The sequence below is a fragment of the Ooceraea biroi genome, chromosome 7, assembly GCF_003672135.1.
Source record: "Ooceraea biroi isolate clonal line C1 chromosome 7, Obir_v5.4, whole genome shotgun sequence".
NCBI lineage: Eukaryota > Metazoa > Arthropoda > Insecta > Hymenoptera > Formicidae > Ooceraea > Ooceraea biroi.
The window spans coordinates 13,011,635-13,030,224 of record NC_039512.1 but is presented as its reverse complement, the minus strand read 5'-3'; the positions used below and the strand labels follow the sequence as shown (position 1 = coordinate 13,030,224).

Sequence of the window (18,590 nt, the reverse complement as noted above, 5' to 3'; positions counted from 1 at the left end):
AGTGCATCTGATATGCAAAAGTCAAAAATAGGATAGATAGATACAGTGCATCCAACCTCCCCAAAAAAATACCTAGCTGGAAGTGTAGCTCCCAGTGCAGCTGTGGTCCAATGATGCTTCGAATACTCCAAAATACTTTCTTTTCTTCTTTTTTCTCGAAAGAAGAAGAAGAATAGAAAGTGTTCTGAAGCATTTGGAGCATCAAATGGGCCGAGGCCTACGGCCCAAGTATTTCAGCTGCACGTGCTAAAGATCAAATGGTTTCGCAAAGTGTCAAAAAATGTCTGTCGACTGTTGTTCCTTGAATCATTAGTACAATTAATGATTCTGTTCGAGAATGTCATAAATGACGCAAGTGTCTCCGAGATTTTTCCAAGAAGGGGCTTATCAGTCTTATACATATATCCTTCGTTTTATTTTGCCGTACACAAGCAAGAAAGACCCTTCTTGCAGGTCTTTGAAGTTGTTTTTCTATCGTTGATCTTTACACAGACCAAGTGTTGTTTACGAGGCAGATCGCCGGTCGCACGAACTTCAACCTTGGAATGAATTCATGTAGGAGGAGGAACGAGGATGTACTGGCGGAAGTCTTGGATCTGTTTCTCCTTCCGGATTACAACGTTGTCTCAAACACGTATTTGGATCATCTGTTGAGTCACATTGCGGAGAACACGAAAGAATGTAAGAAGATTTGATCGTCGAGCGCTTTGATGTGTCGTTGCTTTAACGTATGCTTTATCACGTGAATCTACAGGTGCTTCGGTGGACTACGAGTACTGCGAGGTATTCCAGAAGTGGATACCAAAGGCTTTAGCAGTATGGGAGTCTGGACAAAAGGCATCGCAGCCTATCATCACGTTCACGCTGAAACTGGTTGGGATTATTTCCCAGCACGAGCTGCGTTTCCACTACTGGCAGTGCCAGGATGTATACAACAGGCTGTGCACAATTTTCCAATTGAGCAAGGATAATTTACCTGCGTCTATCAAGATGGCATACACAACGATGCTGTCAGACTTGATCATTCATCGAAGCGGCAGGCAGTGGGTGATAAAATCTGGTAAATTTTGGGAAACTTGTAATGAGCGTCGATTGTCTATTACAAGAAAATCATAGTATTTTATGAATTTGGATAGTGTGTGAAAATGTAAAATATGATCTACAGCGATTTCTTCTGGTTTTAAATACAACAGGTACGTGGAAGGACATTGTGAACTGTGCACACTGGAATCACACAATGTACGTCACAAGGGAGAGCCAGAAATTCCTGTGGACGTTACTGTTACACGAGCACAGAAACGTTGAAGCTTGCAAGGAGATCATTCTGGCGATTGCTGCTCCCTTAATGAGTAATACTCTGGACGCCCAGGTGAATCGGGATCTAGAGGAGACATATTTGGAACAGAACAAGCTGCTGTGCTCGACGCTGGATCTACTGACCAGCATCTTGGAGAACACGCTGTTCGCCAGTCTGGACAACGGTATTCCCGAGTTGCTGGAGGAGCTCGTCAATCTTGAGACGCGGGTAAAGGCGCTGTTCGAAGCTTGCATCAGTACCAGGTTCCTCCACCATGTGCACAAGCTGCTGCTGCTGTCGTTGTTCCTGAAGCTGAAGCAAGGAATCAAGGAAGATAGCAACGTGGTCGACTCTAACGCGGCGCAAAAGTTCTCTTACAGCTTGTGTTACATTTCGATGATGCTGCTGTCAAAGAAACACATTACGGAGCTGGTAAAGAGTCAAAAGTTCGCCATGGTGTACTGGAAGAAGCTGCTCGCGCTACGAGAATTCGTTCTCCTGGAGCAGCATCAAGCATACAAATTCGAGCATCAGGCTATCGCTATAATGGTAAGGCAATCAGATGAGTATTTGCGTGTAGGTGTTTATAGCTACGTAATAATAGGTATTGTGAACGAATTAATTTCTTAATTTCAATCAATCGTTAGATATTGCCGTTATGCGTGTGCATAAAGAAGAATCATATGAGCACCTGTTCGTATGAGCTGTTTGATATGTTTCTTAACAAAATCTTCGACGTGACGTGCACCACTGTGCAAAGGCTAGCTTACAACATGCGAGACGTCATACGGAAAGGGGAGCTTCCGATGGAGCAGATTTGCAAAGCATCTATTGATTTTCTTCTTGAAATGTCAGATATCATGGATAGAGTAAGTACATGAAAGGATTAAGAAGCTGAATGTGTTTTCGTGATCTCTAATTTTCCTTTTTCTTATTTCTCTCAGGATGTAGCAGTAATTACTTTTCAAGTTTTGTGCCATGTTTTGAAAAGTTACTTGCCAGACACGCGAGGGGAACAGAAGGATAGCAGATCAGACACAAATAGCAAGTCTCCTTCGGAGCATCCGCGAAAGTTGCAGTACAAACCGATATTGCAAGGCGATTTCATAGTCGAGTATCCTATTTTGCTGGCGTCGTTGCTCGACGGCTTGGCGATAATGACGGAAAAATTCAAACTCAAGTGGCAGGAATGCGTGGAGACGATATGCGTGTTGTCCCTCGCCCAAGAAATTCTCAATCATAATGCGATATTACCAATGGTAAAGAATTGATTACTATAATTAAATGAATGATCTAGAATGTACACATAATCAAAGTTGTTAAAATATCGAAGTTAATAAGTTTAAAAAATATAATTTTCGCCTGCCTCTTTAGATTTGTGTAAAAGCATTGAAGCTATGCAAACTCGCTATCCACAACTTTATGCCGCCTAATTTGGCATTACTCGTCGATTCAGACAGTCAAACGAACGAGATAGGACCGACGCTTTTCAAGAGGCTACACGACCCTAACTGGGAAGTGAAAGACAGCGTTCTCGAGGTTCTCAACACCATCGCGACCATTTCCGAATACAGTAAGCAAGTTATGAAACATATGTAGCTTCTATCATCATATATATCTCTTTTGCAAATACTAAACTAAATCCTAAATTATAAGTTGAAACAAATACCTGATCAAAATAAGAGATGTAACGCGTAAATGTTTGCAGAGTACCCGGCATTCCAAGACTTCTTGTTGATTAATGAGTTCCCAAAACTAGCAGTCAAGATTGCCGAAACGGACAGTGAGAGTTATGTACGAGCGTCGGCACTAACGTTCATCGCGACCACCGTACGCATAAACAAACTGTGGGAACAACAACTGTCGGAACTAAATTTAAATGTATGTATATTCGTTCACTACTTATCCATTTATTTCAGTAACTCGTTGAGGATTATTTACATAAAATAATCTGTTGACAGGAAATCGCAATTTGTTTACTCGAGAACGAGAGCGAGGCGATCGTTAGGAGAGAAGCTGTGAATCTGATAAAGGAGTTGTACGTTCATCGAAAATGGCCGTACGTAAAAACATTTATTAACTAAAGATTGATCAATTGGATATAGTAATCAGTATCGTTCGATTCACAGGAAGACGGTCATCGATTCGATGCTGCGGGCGATGTCAGCGACAGCTGTATTTGATCTGCATTGGGAGGTGAAGACAAACGCGTTGATTTTCTGGGATCATTTCGTCAAGTCGCATTTGACGGATCAGGGGATGCTCGACGACTCGTTCCCGAATGTGACATTCTCCAAAGAGCATAGAAAGATCGTCTCGTTGAACGAGACCGAGATTAAACGTAGGCTGAACAAAGCGCTGGACGAGTTGGCGAAACAAAATTGCCTAGGTGTAAGTGAAATATAAATATCTAAAAATTTCGATCTTATTTTAAATTTTAAGAATCGTTTTATAAATCAATAAATATTAAAAGTAAGTGAGAGATTTGTTTTTCTCATTTCTAGGTACTTTTGGTCACCTTGAAGGACGACAGTGACTTCGAAGTGTGCAAAGCGTCTGCCGTGATAATCGGCAAGTTGAAAACCTGTCTGCTGAAATACAAATTGGATGAGCCGGTGTCGCCAATAGAGAACAACGCGACGATAGATACCGTCTACGTCAAGGAGCCGTCGTTCGTCTCTTCGTCCGCCGCCAGAGAGGAAACGCGAAACGCCTCGCACGTAATCGAGGAGATCGTAGACGCGAACGATGCCAACTTATTGGCAACCATCTATAACAGCTCCATGAATATGGACAGCGGCAGATCGAAGGAGGATGAGAAGAAAACGCTGCGTTATATCTCGTCGGTGACGCGACAGGAGTTTCTTCATGCGATTTTCGATTGCGACATCGAAGCTTACATCGAGGAGAAGAATCGATGGTTGAAAACGTATACCAGCAGTTTCGAGTCAATCCTAGAGGACATTCTGATAATGTACAAACAGAAGGACGTCAACTCGATGGACTGCTATTAAATTCGTAACAATATCTCGTCAGATAGTGCCTTAAACGATAAAAGTAATTTACATTCCCGCAATATTGGCAGGGATAAGACTACTGGCGGTTTTATTTACACATATATTGTATAGTTATAAATGTAGATAAATATAAGTTAATACATAGTTTTGAATATAAGGAAATAAGTTTTGCAATACTTTGATGTATGTGTGTGTGTGTGAAGATTACGCCAAAGTAATCGTACTGGCTAATTATTCCGGCGCATTTATTCATTTTGCAATTCGTAATAAGACATGTATGCTAGTGACATTTCATTAACATAAATGAAGAGATATATTACAAGTGCTAAAAGCATTTCATAAAATTTCAATGCGCGCTTCTAAAGGAAATAAGCATGTTGCTTAAATTAGTCCAAAACTACGTATTTACAATTGTACGAGGTTTCGTGAGCGCGCGAAAGTGTTCTTATCACGATTTGAATCGAAATATGCAGGAAGGAATCGACCAATCGCGCGGCGAGAGTGAGTGAATTCGCATTGTCACGTTATTGGCCGATTCGTCGGTGCAGATGATGGTGCTGCAAATCTGTTCGGATAGGGTCCTTTTGCTCGTGAGAGCGCGCGACGTGAGTGGTGCGCAAGCGCGCTTACTTTTTCAAACGCCGGCGGCCGGCGGCCGGCCGCTCACCGGCGTCACGCAAGACGCAACGAATTAGTGATGCGCGAACCTCCGCGCGGAGAGGATGGTTGTGGGGAAGGTTTGAATTCGCGACGCGAACGCATACAAGAAAAGATTTGCGTGTTGTTGCCAGTCTAATAAAAAAGTGCTTCCTGCGTCGTTGACGATGTCGTCCTACTTTCGCGACTCGCCGAGATTTTCGGACCGAACGCGCGGCAAGTCCGGCGACGAGCTGCTGCAGGAAGCCAAGCAGAAATTCTACGAGGACGATGACGCGTTTTTTGAACGTAGCAGACCCTCCAGGGATTCCTTCGATCGGCCATTCCCGCATTTTCCGAGGGTGAGTACGACGTTCGTGGTCGCACCTTGATTATTCACTGTCGCTTTACTTGGCGCTTTCGCGCTCTCTCCTCGCGAGTACGCGTGTTTGGAATTTGCAATCGTGATCGGATACTTTTACATGCCGACGTGCCTTCTTCCTTTCCCCCCATTTTATCCTTTCTATCCTTCCGCGATTAAACGCGGAAAAAGAGACGAGACCCCACGAATTTAATATTTGCTCCGACACCATCTGTTATCGGATATTCAAATGTTGAATGTATACAATAACGTTTGCGCTTCTGTTTCCCGTGACAACGTGAACGTACATAAAAATAAGCCACGTCGAGACACATCGCGTATCGTCAAGATGCTATTTGATTCTGTAAACATCCGTGTTTCTAAATATTGATGCAAGTACCGAGTGAAGTTGGCCGACGTTCCCTAACATCGTGCGCGTATGCGCGCGAAATTTAAATCACAGGAGCAAATTTCAGCTGCACATTGTGCGTGCTGGATTTCTCCGTATTTATAGCGTCGTCCCAATTCTCCCTCGTCAACGCGACGATGATCGTCGGCGACGCGATTTTGCCGCGCCGTGGACTTACTTTTTCTCCGGTTATTCTCGTCATCGCGATATTTTCAGAACGAGAGTGATTCGCAAATTTTTCCAAGCCCGATGTTTTCGCGGCGGAAGCTATCTGCTATACTCGAGAGAGGGTATTCGAGCTTGTGTACCTTCAATTAGAACGTTTCCCAGTTAATCAGTTAAACGTCTCGGCGGCGAACGTCGATAAATCAATCATTAAAGATTAAGCCATGTTAATGATAACAATTATGCTTCGGTATCTCGCCACTTGAAAGCACTTCCACCGACAGAGTAGTCATTCGAAGAATTCGTTCATTCTTTTTGAAGCTGCACAGATCACACAGATGCTTCTCTAGCAGTGATGTTGATATTACGAAAAGGATATTGCTACGCATCGTGAATAAGCAGCGATCGAAAGCACCTCTGTCATTCATCATTTCTGAAAAGATCGTCTAAACATTATCAGTTTTTTCTTCATTATCGCAAGCGCTATAAAAGGAATGAACTTCTCGATCGATCTGATATTATGGCAGCATATTGTCAGGATAAACAGCAATCGAGGCACTTGCCGGACACACCCTGGCTTTCAATATCCTGCAAACTAAAAGGGTCTTTATGTCGCTCGTCGTCCTTCGTGAATGGATCCGAAAACCGAAGTAGTGTCGTGTCTAGCTGGACCCTTCCAAAACGAGTTCCGAACGTATATCGAGGGTAGGCCGCCCTTATCGATCTCGGTTTACCCGGAGAAAGTGGCGTATTCCCGACCCTCCTGCGTGTCCTGGCACAGGGAGTCCCTTAATGACGAGAGGGATGCGTTAGATAGGAGTCATCCTTCTCGATTCCAAACGCGTTAGGTTCGCGTTGACATCCCGCATGAAAATTCTTTACCTAATTGCCGTCTTATTTTTCATCATCTCTATAAATCGTAGCTAAAATTAAAGCCAGATCATTTGGCAAAGTTCCGAAGATGTTCAACCTCTTGAAAGTACTACTTGACTGTCGATTCGTCCGAGTACTTTTTCCCGTTACGTTACGGTTCTTATCTCGAATCGTCGTGGCCCTCGCCGCGATAATCTGCCGAAAGACGATCGCGAGAAGTTTGCAAAAAACCAGCGCTCCGTGGATCTGATGGCGAGCGATAGATAACGTTCCGGGAAACAATTATCGCGGCAGATAATGCCGCGCGGTGTGTCCCGCGCGCGCGGAGCATGCTAATTGGCGCGCTGACAATGCGGAACAGGTGATTCGGTTACGTATAGGCCGATAGGCACAGCAGAACGAAGAGAAAACTATGCCTCATTACGTAAAGCGAATTGCATCAGTGTGTGTGTGTGGCCTACGGATGCTTCCCTCCTGGTCCTTTATTCTGGCACAGAAGAGAAGATAACGCGCGTATACGAGGATGAATCACCGCGAATCTAACGTATTCACGGTATTTTTGTTTTCGAAAACGTCAAGAGACTGAAGATCGAGAGCCATTGTCTCAGTAATACAATAACAGTAACGAGGAGGAAATTAGTCAGCGATAACGACGAAAGAAAAAAGATGTTTATTTTTTAAATAATAAACTTCCAAGTCGAGAAGAATTTTCGAGGAAGCTGAACGCGCACGTGCGTTCTCACGAAAGTGCCTGCAAAGCAAGCGCAGCGAGGTGCGTTGTCGCTGTTGCGAATTTACGCACAGTCGTGTGTAGTAGTCGTGTACAGTTGGCAGTGCACGTTAGCGTTATTTATACATTAAGCGTATTAAACTTTGCCGCACTGTGCGGTTGCACAATGCGGTTTGCGTAACGAGAGTAATGCGCGGTTGTTATTGGTTCGCAGGTTCTTGGAGCAATGTAGCCTTAAAACTCGCTGCGCTTCGGAACATCGCGGTTCCGAACAAAGCACAGAGACGTGCTGCAAATGTGCATAGCAATGACTTAAGAATAACGTGAAAAGTAAAAGAGATGAAACTTAAAAGAGAAGTTAAGCGCTCGGAAAGTATTTTACAATCTTGTTGGCGTCTAAAACGGATTGTTGTATAAACAGTTTATAAGAAAATATAGCTGTGTATAGTTTGATATATACTTATACTCATTGTCAGTTATAATATATATTTTTCTTATGGACGCCATTGGAGTTAGATCTTAATGAATTGAGCGAATTTTGCGCTGCGCGCCGCCTCCGCCTCTGAATAAACAAGCCTTTCACCGGCACGCAGTCCGAGTTGCCACTTCCCAGCAGACTCGCGCGACCTCCTCGAGCCTCGTGCTCTCCTGGCAGCGCTATCGATCACCGTAGATCATCGATCGTCATTATCGATGATCCCGCAGACGATCAAGACGGTAGTGCGCGTACGCGACACATTTTCAGATTCACTCTGGAATTTTAGCGTCCAATGAGCTTCCGTTTATCGCAGTTATGTCATCTATTTGCGCTTACAATGTATACCGTAAGTCCATTTAAGGTTACGTGTTGAACACCGCGTGCGCGTGTCATTTTCCTCGAACTCGTTATTCCGCATAACTTCTCGATGCACTCATTGCCGTTTCTCTCTTTTTTTGTTTTCTTTCCTGATCCTTTTCCTTAAAACACGTTTGAACAGCAAACCGTTTGATCCTCTCTATATTCCCAACATTTTCATAATCCTTTCGCTCTTACAGTGTCTGTCTTCTCATTCTCGCTTTCATTGAGCGCGCAATATAGCACGTAGCGGTCCTTCCGCTCGTGCCTAAAAATATAGGTCACATCTCTCCTCCTTGCTTTCTCGATCGTTCGAAGTAGGTTCGCATTCTCATCGAAGAGATTTGTTCGTTTTACCCGTCATCTCTCTACACTGAAAATAAAACGAATTTATGCTTTATTGAGAGGCCCGAACAATAAAGAGGAGCAAGAAAGAGTGCTAAACGAGAGAGATTGGTCTCCTCGCGCCTCGTCACGCCGTTTTCTCGATAGCAGTTAAACGCGAGAAGTTTCTAGCGAGTTCTCGCGCTCGCTCGACCGCCTCCGCCCGCACTCGCTGCGGCGGTCACGTGGTCGCGCCGCGCGCCGCGCGACCCACACGCGATCGCGCATTTAAGTTGTCTTCCGCGGTCCGTGCCGCTGTCAGTTTCGTTATCGCATGCGAGCGTGACGGGTTATGCGCGTGATTGCGGTGAAGCACGTGTATGCACGGTTCTTTCTTACGTGATACGACCTTGAAAAAAGTACATCTGACCGCGAGTGAGAGGGAGAGAAAGAGAGAGAGAGACAAACAAACAAGCACACTATAGCGGTGGCGCTTATATAATCGTGGAGGCAGAGGCGCGGAGAGGAGACGAGGAAAAGCCGAGATACAGGACGACGTGTGAGTGTCAGCTATTGCGAGCGAGCGAGCGAGAGAGAGAGAGAGAAAGATCGAGAGCGTGTGAGGGAGTGAGAAAGAGAGCAAGGAGGTGATTTCGAGAAAAATCTCGCGAGAGTTTTTCCTCGATGCCTCCTCGAGTTGTGCATTCAAACGCCGCGCGTGTACCGTAACAGCCGTAGCGGCTAGGCGCCGCTAAAAAGCCCCGAAAATCATATTATACCGACATATTCCCGGAAAAAAAAGGGAAAGAGAGAGCTTAAAACTTGCTGCTAGCGCAAACGAGAGAGAATGTATCACACGTATCCAAAAACGGACGCGGGCCAACGAGTCCAGAAAATGGACTCGCCTGTCATCGTGGACGCAGCATCCAAATTCGGACGAGAGATCGATCTGGACCACTCGTTCCCCGTAAGTGACGTTACCCACTTTTTTTTGCTATTTTCTTTTTCGCGGCGGGAACGGCAAGATGAAGTCGCTCAGGTTGTCGCGATGGAAGGTTGATGGTTTATAATACGGTCGGTAACACTGCGGTATGCACGGTCGTTCGTGTTACGTGAGATACTCGAAGAAAATTCAATCTCGGAGTTCACTCTCGGAGAGAGTGAATAAGGTTAGCTCTCAGGTTGTTTCTTCGGCAGAAACCCATTCACTGCGCGACTCGCGTTGCGCGTAAATCATCGATGATGCGAGGTGGCAGCTCCACTGCAGCAGTGTCCTCTACGTCATCGATTACGCTGCGGTAATTAACGGCGAACGAACGGATACGGTAGCTGTAGCTCTCCGTGCGCGTTCCGAGAAGACATAATCCAGACTTTAATGGAATCGGCAGCGCGATCTATCCATACATTCCGCGCTTTATTCGCCCGATGCCGATATATGCCCCCTCTCTCTCTTCCCTTCCTCCTTGCTACTCCTCCTCGCATTCCGCGTCGAGATCGCGTGAAAATCAGAAATAGCATTTGCGTGGATCGTGCCGTATTTTTCGCGTCGCAAACGCGAGACAGCTCGAAAATCGAGGTATTATTACAATGATTTGTCGAAATTCAGAAAGTCTTAACCGCGCAAATCGATTATTACTATCATGTATAATTTCTTGCCATGATTATTATTTGCCTCATTACAGTTCCATGATAATATTTGTCGGAGATTCACGCGCGTGAACCACCGAACTGACGCCCTCAAGTTGATGTATTAAATTATCATCGAGTAATTACGTGATCGCTAAACGTACGCTGAGTCCACCGAGCTGCGATCGTGACGTCACGGATCCATTTAGCCCACCTCACAGACGCCACTATTACATGATCGATACGACTAACGATACGACGACGTTGAAAGGCGCGGCGACGGATTTGCGCGTGACGTCACGTCAGAACATTATCAGATACCTACCTACGCTAGGTACTATCGAGTCATTATACTGGCCATATGATTGGTGAGATCACGAGATCGTTACACACGACATTAGGAATGAAAGCACAATTCATGGAAATAACGCGTTATTGCGCGTTGTTTGAATGCGCATGCTTCGAGTATGACGAAAAATGATACAGTTGCATATGCTAAGATAATTATATATGTGCATTACATCGAAGGATAAAAAGGATAGAGCTAACTTCGTACGATGCTCCGCAGCGCACATCGCGTTCTTTACACGTAGCGATGACGTTTCTCAGCATTCGCATTCGTTCTCGAACGTGCGAGCGTGCGACGAACATCGCATCGGTCGGTTTCGCCTGCACGCGTGGGTGTATTTGCGCGTGCCTCGACGCGGAAAGACGACGGGAGGGAAGAACGGGACCGAGCAATCGTTTCCCCGTATGAAATCACTCGGTGAAAATAAAAGACACTTTTCGACACTTGGAGTTATGGATATACATATATAGATTGATGATAACGCGCCAACCTACGTTCCTCGATTGCAATTTATGTTTGCGTTCTCGATTGCCCGTGCTCGAATTATCTGGCGAGTTTTTTTTTATCCTATCTACATAACTAGTGAAATAAGATTAATAGTGTGCAACTGCATGAACGTTTGGAACATGACATCATAGAAATTGTGTTTGAACTATAGCAGCTCTGCAATGCATATACAGAAACGACAACTTCACGTTTTCCTATTTTTTCCCTATCTAGTTATCAGTTATGTTGAATTATCTAATTGCGTATCTAGTTACAGATCTAGTAGTATCTACTATGTAAATGCAAAATTTTTCAAACACGCGTTATCTTCTGTATACAAGAAGGTGGGTTGACAGGCTAAAAGTCAACGCGGCAACGGCGGTGCGGCCAGGAGTTCGCGTGCTGGCCAGGAGCTGGCAACGTCGTGCCGAAAATAGGAAAATCTGATTATTGAGTGTAGGTGCACGGCATAAGCGTTTCTCGTTTTCTGTTCTTCTCTCATTTCTTTTTTTTTCTCTCTCTCCCGTGCTCCGCGCGCGACTTTTCTGTATGTACAGCCTGCCATAACCGCTAAAGTGGAACGGCGATGCGACCTCGATTCGCCAGAGGAGGATTCGTCACCTCGTGCTCGATTACGCGAATTTCCTTCGGCGCCCTTGCCCGCGCGCGGGTCGATCGGATTCGATACGATTGAACAACGTCGCACGCAATAGCCGTGTCCGGATACGTACTGAATACTGCTTGACGGCAAAAAAATTTGATAATTTATTGGAGAAGTTATTTCGAGTAAACAATCTTGTATGATTTATACACGATAGAGATCTATAAAGATATATAGATTTTTATAGATAAATTTGTTGATATAAAAGAGAATGATGTATTCTTTCTAATAAAAATTACAGTGATATTTTGCGATTATTTAAAGTTATTCCAATAAATGTGATGGACAGATATTTTCTGTTATATCAAGTAACGTAATACTTTAAATTACAATTTTTTATTTTATATGATATGCATATTAAAACATGCTACTTTAAGTTTGAATAGGATATTTTATACGCATATTCTTCATTTTTTACTCAATATATAATAGTTTCAACTTTTTGTGGTTCTCATGAAACAGCATAGATGCGTGATCTAGGTAACTAGGTTGAAAACTAACGGAAATGCCACGAAAGTACGAGTTCCATAAATTAAAGATGCAGTGCCTCACAAAACTAAAGTACACACAAAACTGAAGTATTAGAAAAAATTTAAAAAAATTAATATAGAGAACGTAAATTATTTTTATATTCTCCTGATAAAATGCACAAAGTTCTTCTGGTATGCTCTTGCTCTCTTTTCCCTCTTCCTTGCAAACAGAGTTTAAACAATTTTCGAAAAACAGGATTCTTTAAAACGTTCCATCTTCTCGTGTAACTGCACGTCGGCACTGACTTGACTCTCTGTTACCGTAGGGTTTCCCATTTGACGACGACGTTGACATCTTCGAGCGTCCACGCAGCGACGGTGTTCGCGCGCACCTAGACGATCTCGCGGCGCGCCACCCTGAGCTCGCCGAGCACCTGCGCGGCCCACCTTGGCCGTTCGGCGGCTCCCCGTTACGTGATCGCCGCCGCCGGCGCCGCGGCTCCAGTGGTAGCAGTAACGACGGCCAGCAACAACAGCAGCAGCAGCAGCAGCAGCAACAACAACAAGGTCAGCAGTATCAAGTGGACGAGGACGCGCGTAGCCAGGCGAGCGGTAGTAGTGCCGCGAGCGGCGCGAGCGCCGTCAGCTCGCACAGTGGCACCGGTGAGCCGGACTTGACGTCATCCACTGCGATACCGCAGTACGGATTACGCAACACGGTAGATATAGGCCAGCAGCAGCGGCGCCGTGACATGGAGATAAGCCCGGAGAAGGGTGAACGCGGTCAGCGTTCGATGTCGGCACCTCCGGAGAACCGGCAGCAGCAGCAGCCACCGCAATCCGGTCAAGGTCAGAGATTTGTGTCCCGCGTGGACATCACGCCGCAGCATAATCAACAACAGCGTGCCCAATCGCCCGGCAAACCAACCAGCAATGTTCGGCACATCCCCATCTTCGTGGAGGGACGTGACGAACCGGTGATACCAAAAGTTGCACCTGACAACGGACCATCCACTTTCCATCATCAACGACAACCTTCGCCGCCGCATTATTTCCAGAGACCGTCGCACTTCAATGATCACTTTGCCAGACAGCAGTGGCCGCCACCGCACTTCCAGAATGCGTTTTATGAATCAACAGGCTTCGAGCAGCCGAAGCGCCGCCAACAATTCCAGGAACATTATCAGCAACCTCAGAATCACCAGCCACCACAGTACCATCAGCAGCCTCAGTATCAGCAGCCTCAATATCAGCAGCAGCAGCAGCAACCCCCGCAATATCACAAGCAATACCAACAGCGGCAACAGCAGCAGCCTCAGCAAACTCAGCAGCAGCAGCAACAACAACAACAACAACAACAACAGGAGGTACCGAAACCAAAACCTGTGATACTAAAAGACCCTCTGGAGAAAGTTGCTCTGGTACAGAAAGAAGTGGACGATCTGGCTGAACAGGTGCGACATTATGTCGGTAATTCTCGGCAAGACAAGGAGTACATTTATCTGGATGAAATGCTGACACGTGAACTGATTAAGCTAGACGACATCGAGACCGAAGGTCGGGAGAATGTGCGGCTGGCGCGTAAAAATGCTATCAAGAGTATACAGGACACTATCAGTTTGCTGGAGACGAAAGTACCTCTTGCTGGCCAGCAACTTGTTGCACGAGAGAAGCAAGGACAAGAGGGCACCGAGAAGGATCAACAAGGGGAGAAGGAAATATCACTGCCCGCGGAACCTATGGACGTGGACACGAAGCAAGAAAAGCAGTCCAATGAGCCGATACCACTTCCTCCTGCGCCGTCGTCACCGACAAAGGTGAGGAACTGCGAGAATAAAACGGTAACATTGTAATTAAGAAAGTTTCTTTTTTTATTAATAGTTTAGTAATTTTAATTATCTATTCTAATAATTCTGCTTTTATTTCATATTCTAAAGTCTTCTTTTATTTTTTATTTGTTTTTTCGTATAACTATTCTTCTGATTGTAGTTTATAGGATAATGTAATTGATATTGAGATATTCTTACGCGAGTATTAGTCTGAAAAATTAAACATAATTAAATAAACACATAAATATTTTATGAGAAATATTACTTTTTGTTTATATAAATTTGATGTTCGTTTCCTGTTGGCAGGCGAAGGTGGAACCTTCAGACAATAACAATGTAATAGCCGAATCTGCGAAGGAGAGTGTCCTTTCGGCCCAGCAGGACATGGATGTCGAACAGAAAATAGAGAATCACACAGCGGAAAGTACTACGGAGCAAACCATCGCATCGACGACAACGAGTGAAGCAGCGGAAGAAGTAACGAAGGAACCGAACGATAGAAAGGACGGGGAACAACGAAAGAACAGCGAGGACGCAATGCAAACGGCGACAAGGAACAAGGACGCGATGTCAAAGCAGAGAGAAGAGTCGAAGGACGGAAAGATGGAGATGGATGGCGGACAACGAAGCTCGACGTCGCCGAGGACGCAGAAAAAGACGAAGAAAACGAAGAAAAAGGAGCCGCAGCAGCAGCCGGTGTCCGAGCAGGCGATTCCGTTGCCACCGCCGCCACCGACGGAGAGTGCAAAGTAGAACGACCGGAACGCTGAGAAAGTGTTGTACAGCCGGATGTGGACACGTTGATCCGTACGTGGACACGACTTGATGGGGACGGAAGAGAGAGAGTTTTCGTGGGTCGCGAAGAAGCGCACGAGGCTCGGCGAGAGAATTCCGTGAATCTTAGAGGAACGTCGACTACGGAGAACCTTTAATGGACATCGAGTTACCGCGAAGTGGCTTGGCGAATGTGCGAAGCACATTCAAATCGCTGCGATAACTGAAGCCTTTTCTTTTCGAATTTTCCGATGCCAACCTGAAGAGTCCCTCCGAGTTGGAGTTTTCGAACTGGGCAGCGAACGAATCCTACTACGCGCTTCGCTCGTCGTTGCCTTAAAAGATGGGGCCTTTTTCCTCTTGTACATTCAGCGGAATAACCGCGAGTGAGAGCGAACCGGAACGGTATTCGGCCGTACATTCGCAGATAACTGGCTTCCTCGGGAGAATGGCCTTCGATTTGAAGTTTTATTCTAAACGGCTGCACCTGCACGTGTTCCGTTATATTTTTTCAACAGCTAATTGTAAGTTAAGAAAAGACTTACGTGGGAACCTACACGCGGCGAGCGAATTTTTCTCTCTGTCGATGACAATCGTCTTCTAATTTATTTACTGTTTGCGAAGTCACGGACGATGATGATAGATGTGATGTATCTAATTTGTGCGGGATAGGCTTGAGGTTGTGCGCAAAGATGCAATGATCTTTTGTAAATCCAAGGCGCGTTAAAAGAATTCACGTGTTCAGGCGCATAACTTGAGGAATATTCTGCAGAGAGAGGGAGGGAAATGCAATTTCCCATAGCAAAGTGCTGCACACTCGTCTATCGAGCAGACCAAACTACCACGAGGACATTTACTTAAACATCACGAAGAAAATGCGGAGTTATTAATTCCGCGTAAATCAAATATGTAATTTTTAAGAATTTTCGAGAGATAGAAAGAATCATAATCATATTTTGTGAAATGACATGAGAGAATAGTAAAATTGTATTTAATTATATTCAATAATATAATAACATGAAATCTTTGGCTTTTCACGTCTGCGCTTTTCGCGTATTTTCAGCGGAACGCCAGGCGAAGAAATTGGTCTGCTAAGTATGATTGTACATACTTATACTTGGTGTAGTATTACGTGGAGTGTACACGTAATAACGATGACGATATAATTAAGTTAAAATATTAATTTGTAATTTATTGTATGCCTGCCTGCGCGGGGCGATCTCGCGCTCGCGAGTGTGTTTGTTCTTTGTTGATTCGCTGCATATCGCACGCACATCCAGCCAGTGTTACCGTCGTGCACGGAACTTTGTATATGAAGTACGTCCATACTGTAGAGCCGAACATTCAAAAATACTGCGCGATGCGTACCGCCCAATTTCTATCCAGATTTGTACAGGATGTTTCGCGACGCGTTCAATCTGCGTGTGCGCTCAATCATAAATGATGATTGCAACCAGTAAAGAGCTATTTGAGGGTCGGTTGTTGTAATATCTGATTTTAAAGATTATAAAGAGAAAGAAGTTTGCATGCAATCAAATTTTCAAGAAAAACATCTGCGTCCCGGAGGACATGCAACTTGTGGAGCACCCTATATACACAGCGCTCCGAATTTAGCGACCACTTAGAATTCTCAGAGTGGCAGATACGCGGTACTTAGATCGACTCGGAACAGTCGAGAGAGATTAAACCCTGCGAATTCGAGGACCTGATGTATGGATTTTCCGGAGCTCTTTCAAACATTTCTTTAATATAGTCGGAGGAAAAGGGGAGAGAAAGAGGAGTGGCAGATGGTGACGCGCATCATCTGGTTCCTTGTTCACGATGATACGTTTAATTGTGCCCGTACGATGACGTTTCGTTCTGCCATCTTTTCCCAAAAACTGAAAATTTTGTATTTTCTTTTTTTCTGATGCAAGAAATGCGAGAGAACATGCGAGAGCGGAAGTGCGCGTGAGAGATACAGTAGATATAAAGCGGCGAAAGTGTGTGACTATTTTATGAGATTAATCAGTGAAAATACAAAGGCTGCTCTGTCCTACGTTCGTTTCGTTCATTCCCCTTAGACCCTCGGGGAAGTTAATTATAAATGATTTTCCAAAAATTGAATGTTTCTTTATATATTGTACGATAGGCCGTTACTGCGAAACTAAACAATAAAAATCGGTTTGTGCTACATGACAAAATATTGTGTAACGTATAAAACACCTTCATTCATGCTAAACCATTACATAACCTGCAAAGAAAAACTCGGTATAACTCGGCTATAGATTTAAAGATAAACGCGGCAAATGATATGCGATCGATCTTCCGATTGATCAGAGAGAATACGCGCACTCATTTTCCATATCATTTCTGTGATCTTTTTCCTTCTTTTCATCTCCTCGCGTATTTAATCATGCGCTTATCTTTTTTTTAGTGCTGCATTGCTGTATATAAATATAATTATCCACTTGTTTCTTAGCAATCTCGAGTAGGGAAATCCCGGGTCGCGATAAACAAACGACGAGAGCCACGACACTCCTGCTAACACATTTACTAACATGAATAAATTTACCATTTATTAACTTCGCTTATTCCGACTCCGACCTCGACACTCGAGATCACTTCGCGGCTTTCACGCGTGAGTGCGGAAAATTCGCAAAGGCGGTACCAATGACCTGCTAATAACAACATCCGCCAAAACGCAGCTGCCACCCCGTCCCTTGCCAAATTCCTGGGAATTGTTTGCGTTTGACGCGCGCGGTTTAGCTGTCATCCGGGAAAACCCTGTGCAGCGGGAGAGAAACAACGCTCTGCGTTATTGTCGCAGATGCAACAGGGGGACCTATCAATTCCTGACCTACCTCACCTGTGCACTTGGCATCTCGCTTTTCGTAAATTAAGATATGAAATAATAATCTTGTTTGTGCTTGCGTCGTTATTTTGGTTTGTTGCAAAATAATTTCGAGCATAATTTCGCATTTTTTTTCGTGCGACTTTTAGGCTCCTTGACGGCGACCGATGGTCGATGATACGGCGGAGAACGAGCACGGAACGTTCCGCGGGCTCGGCGAACTTGGCACGGTAGAAGCACGCACTCCGTGTCCAAAAATAGCGCCGGGCTCTGGCGGCATTCAAGCGGCCGTCGGAGGAGCGAACGCGACGTTTTTGCGCCGCAATGCCCGTCGGTCGGGAATTCCGTTGAGGATGCGACGCCGCGCCGCCTCCGAACGAGCATATGTCACCTGCGTGTTCCCTCCCCCCCCTCCCCATGATGATATTTGTCCGTATCATTAAACTAGATCGCTCGAGGAGCGAGAGAGAAAGTGTGACGCAGCGGCGATCTTTGATCATGTGTCATTATTGGTATATTTTATTCATGAGAATGCGCGTAGGTAAAATGATTTCGTTTTTATTTCTAGTACTTAATATTAATTGATGTAATGCGCATACAAGTTCGCGATAATTTAAAGTTTCGTCATTTGCTGCTATACTGTTACCGTAAGTCGCTATTTTTAGATCTTGTATTTTTACATTTTTAGGTTGGTTCATTTTAATTGCACTTTCTGCGCTTTATCCCTCGACTACCTGTCGCTCCAACACCCGAAAATACAAGTGTACTTCATGTTAATGTGAGCGTGCGAATAAACTTTTTCTTCGTGTGCGCAGAGAGTTGTATAACATACTAGACATTCTGCACTAAATAGAGCACTTTTAGGATATATTTTTTGAGGACACGAATATATAATCGGTATATAAAAAGCTCGCA

At 44.7% G+C, this 18,590-nt stretch overlaps 2 protein-coding genes and 1 long non-coding RNA gene across 5 annotated transcripts; 2 read left to right on the top strand and 1 right to left on the bottom strand.

Annotated features, from left to right (window-relative positions):
- The first annotated feature begins 103 nt into the window (after window positions 1–103).
- On the top strand, window positions 104–4,476 carry LOC105279673. Of its 2 annotated transcripts, XM_020031768.2 has the most exons (11): window positions 104–351; window positions 493–681; window positions 755–1,060; window positions 1,194–1,846; window positions 1,945–2,166; window positions 2,242–2,556; window positions 2,672–2,870; window positions 3,006–3,178; window positions 3,259–3,356; window positions 3,427–3,688; window positions 3,802–4,311. In XM_020031768.2, the coding sequence occupies exons 2-11, from the start codon at window positions 546–548 to the stop codon at window positions 4,309–4,311; spliced, it is 2,874 nt and encodes a 957-aa protein (XP_019887327.1). In that variant the 5' UTR covers window positions 104–351; window positions 493–545. The 2 variants fall into 2 exon arrangements, with proteins under 2 accessions (XP_019887327.1, XP_026827258.1); XM_026971457.1 differs by lacking the exon at window positions 104–351 and having other exon boundaries at window positions 546–681; window positions 3,802–4,476.
- A 525-nt stretch (window positions 4,477–5,001) lies between these two features.
- On the top strand, window positions 5,002–17,025 carry LOC105279676 (BAG domain-containing protein Samui). Its single transcript, XM_011339587.3, has 3 exons — window positions 5,002–5,312; window positions 12,566–14,056; window positions 14,375–17,025. Exons 1-3 carry the CDS (start codon window positions 5,139–5,141, stop codon window positions 14,819–14,821), a joined length of 2,112 nt encoding a protein of 703 aa, XP_011337889.1. The 5' UTR covers window positions 5,002–5,138; the 3' UTR covers window positions 14,822–17,025.
- Window positions 7,411–12,652, bottom strand: LOC105279674. Of its 2 annotated transcripts, none has more exons than XR_002193287.2 (2): window positions 12,561–12,652; window positions 7,411–8,696 (listed from the first exon to the last, which is right to left on the bottom strand). It is a non-coding gene; the product is annotated as an uncharacterized LOC105279674 (long non-coding RNA). The 2 variants fall into 2 exon arrangements; XR_002193286.2 differs by having other exon boundaries at window positions 7,414–8,696; window positions 9,633–12,568.
- Window positions 17,026–18,590: the final 1,565 nt, after the last annotated feature.

Coding starts and splice junctions, on each gene's coding strand:
- LOC105279673 (XM_026971457.1), top strand. CDS start 546: ATGAATTCATGTAGGAGGAGGAACGAGGATGTACTGGCGGAAGTCTTG. Junction 682..754: donor TGCGGAGAACACGAAAGAAT/GTAAGAAGATTT, acceptor GTGAATCTACAG/GTGCTTCGGTGGACTACGAG. Junction 1,061..1,193: donor GCAGTGGGTGATAAAATCTG/GTAAATTTTGGG, acceptor TAAATACAACAG/GTACGTGGAAGGACATTGTG.
- LOC105279676 (XM_011339587.3), top strand. CDS start 5,139: ATGTCGTCCTACTTTCGCGACTCGCCGAGATTTTCGGACCGAACGCGC. Junction 5,313..12,565: donor CATTCCCGCATTTTCCGAGG/GTGAGTACGACG, acceptor CTGTTACCGTAG/GGTTTCCCATTTGACGACGA. Junction 14,057..14,374: donor CGCCGTCGTCACCGACAAAG/GTGAGGAACTGC, acceptor TCCTGTTGGCAG/GCGAAGGTGGAACCTTCAGA.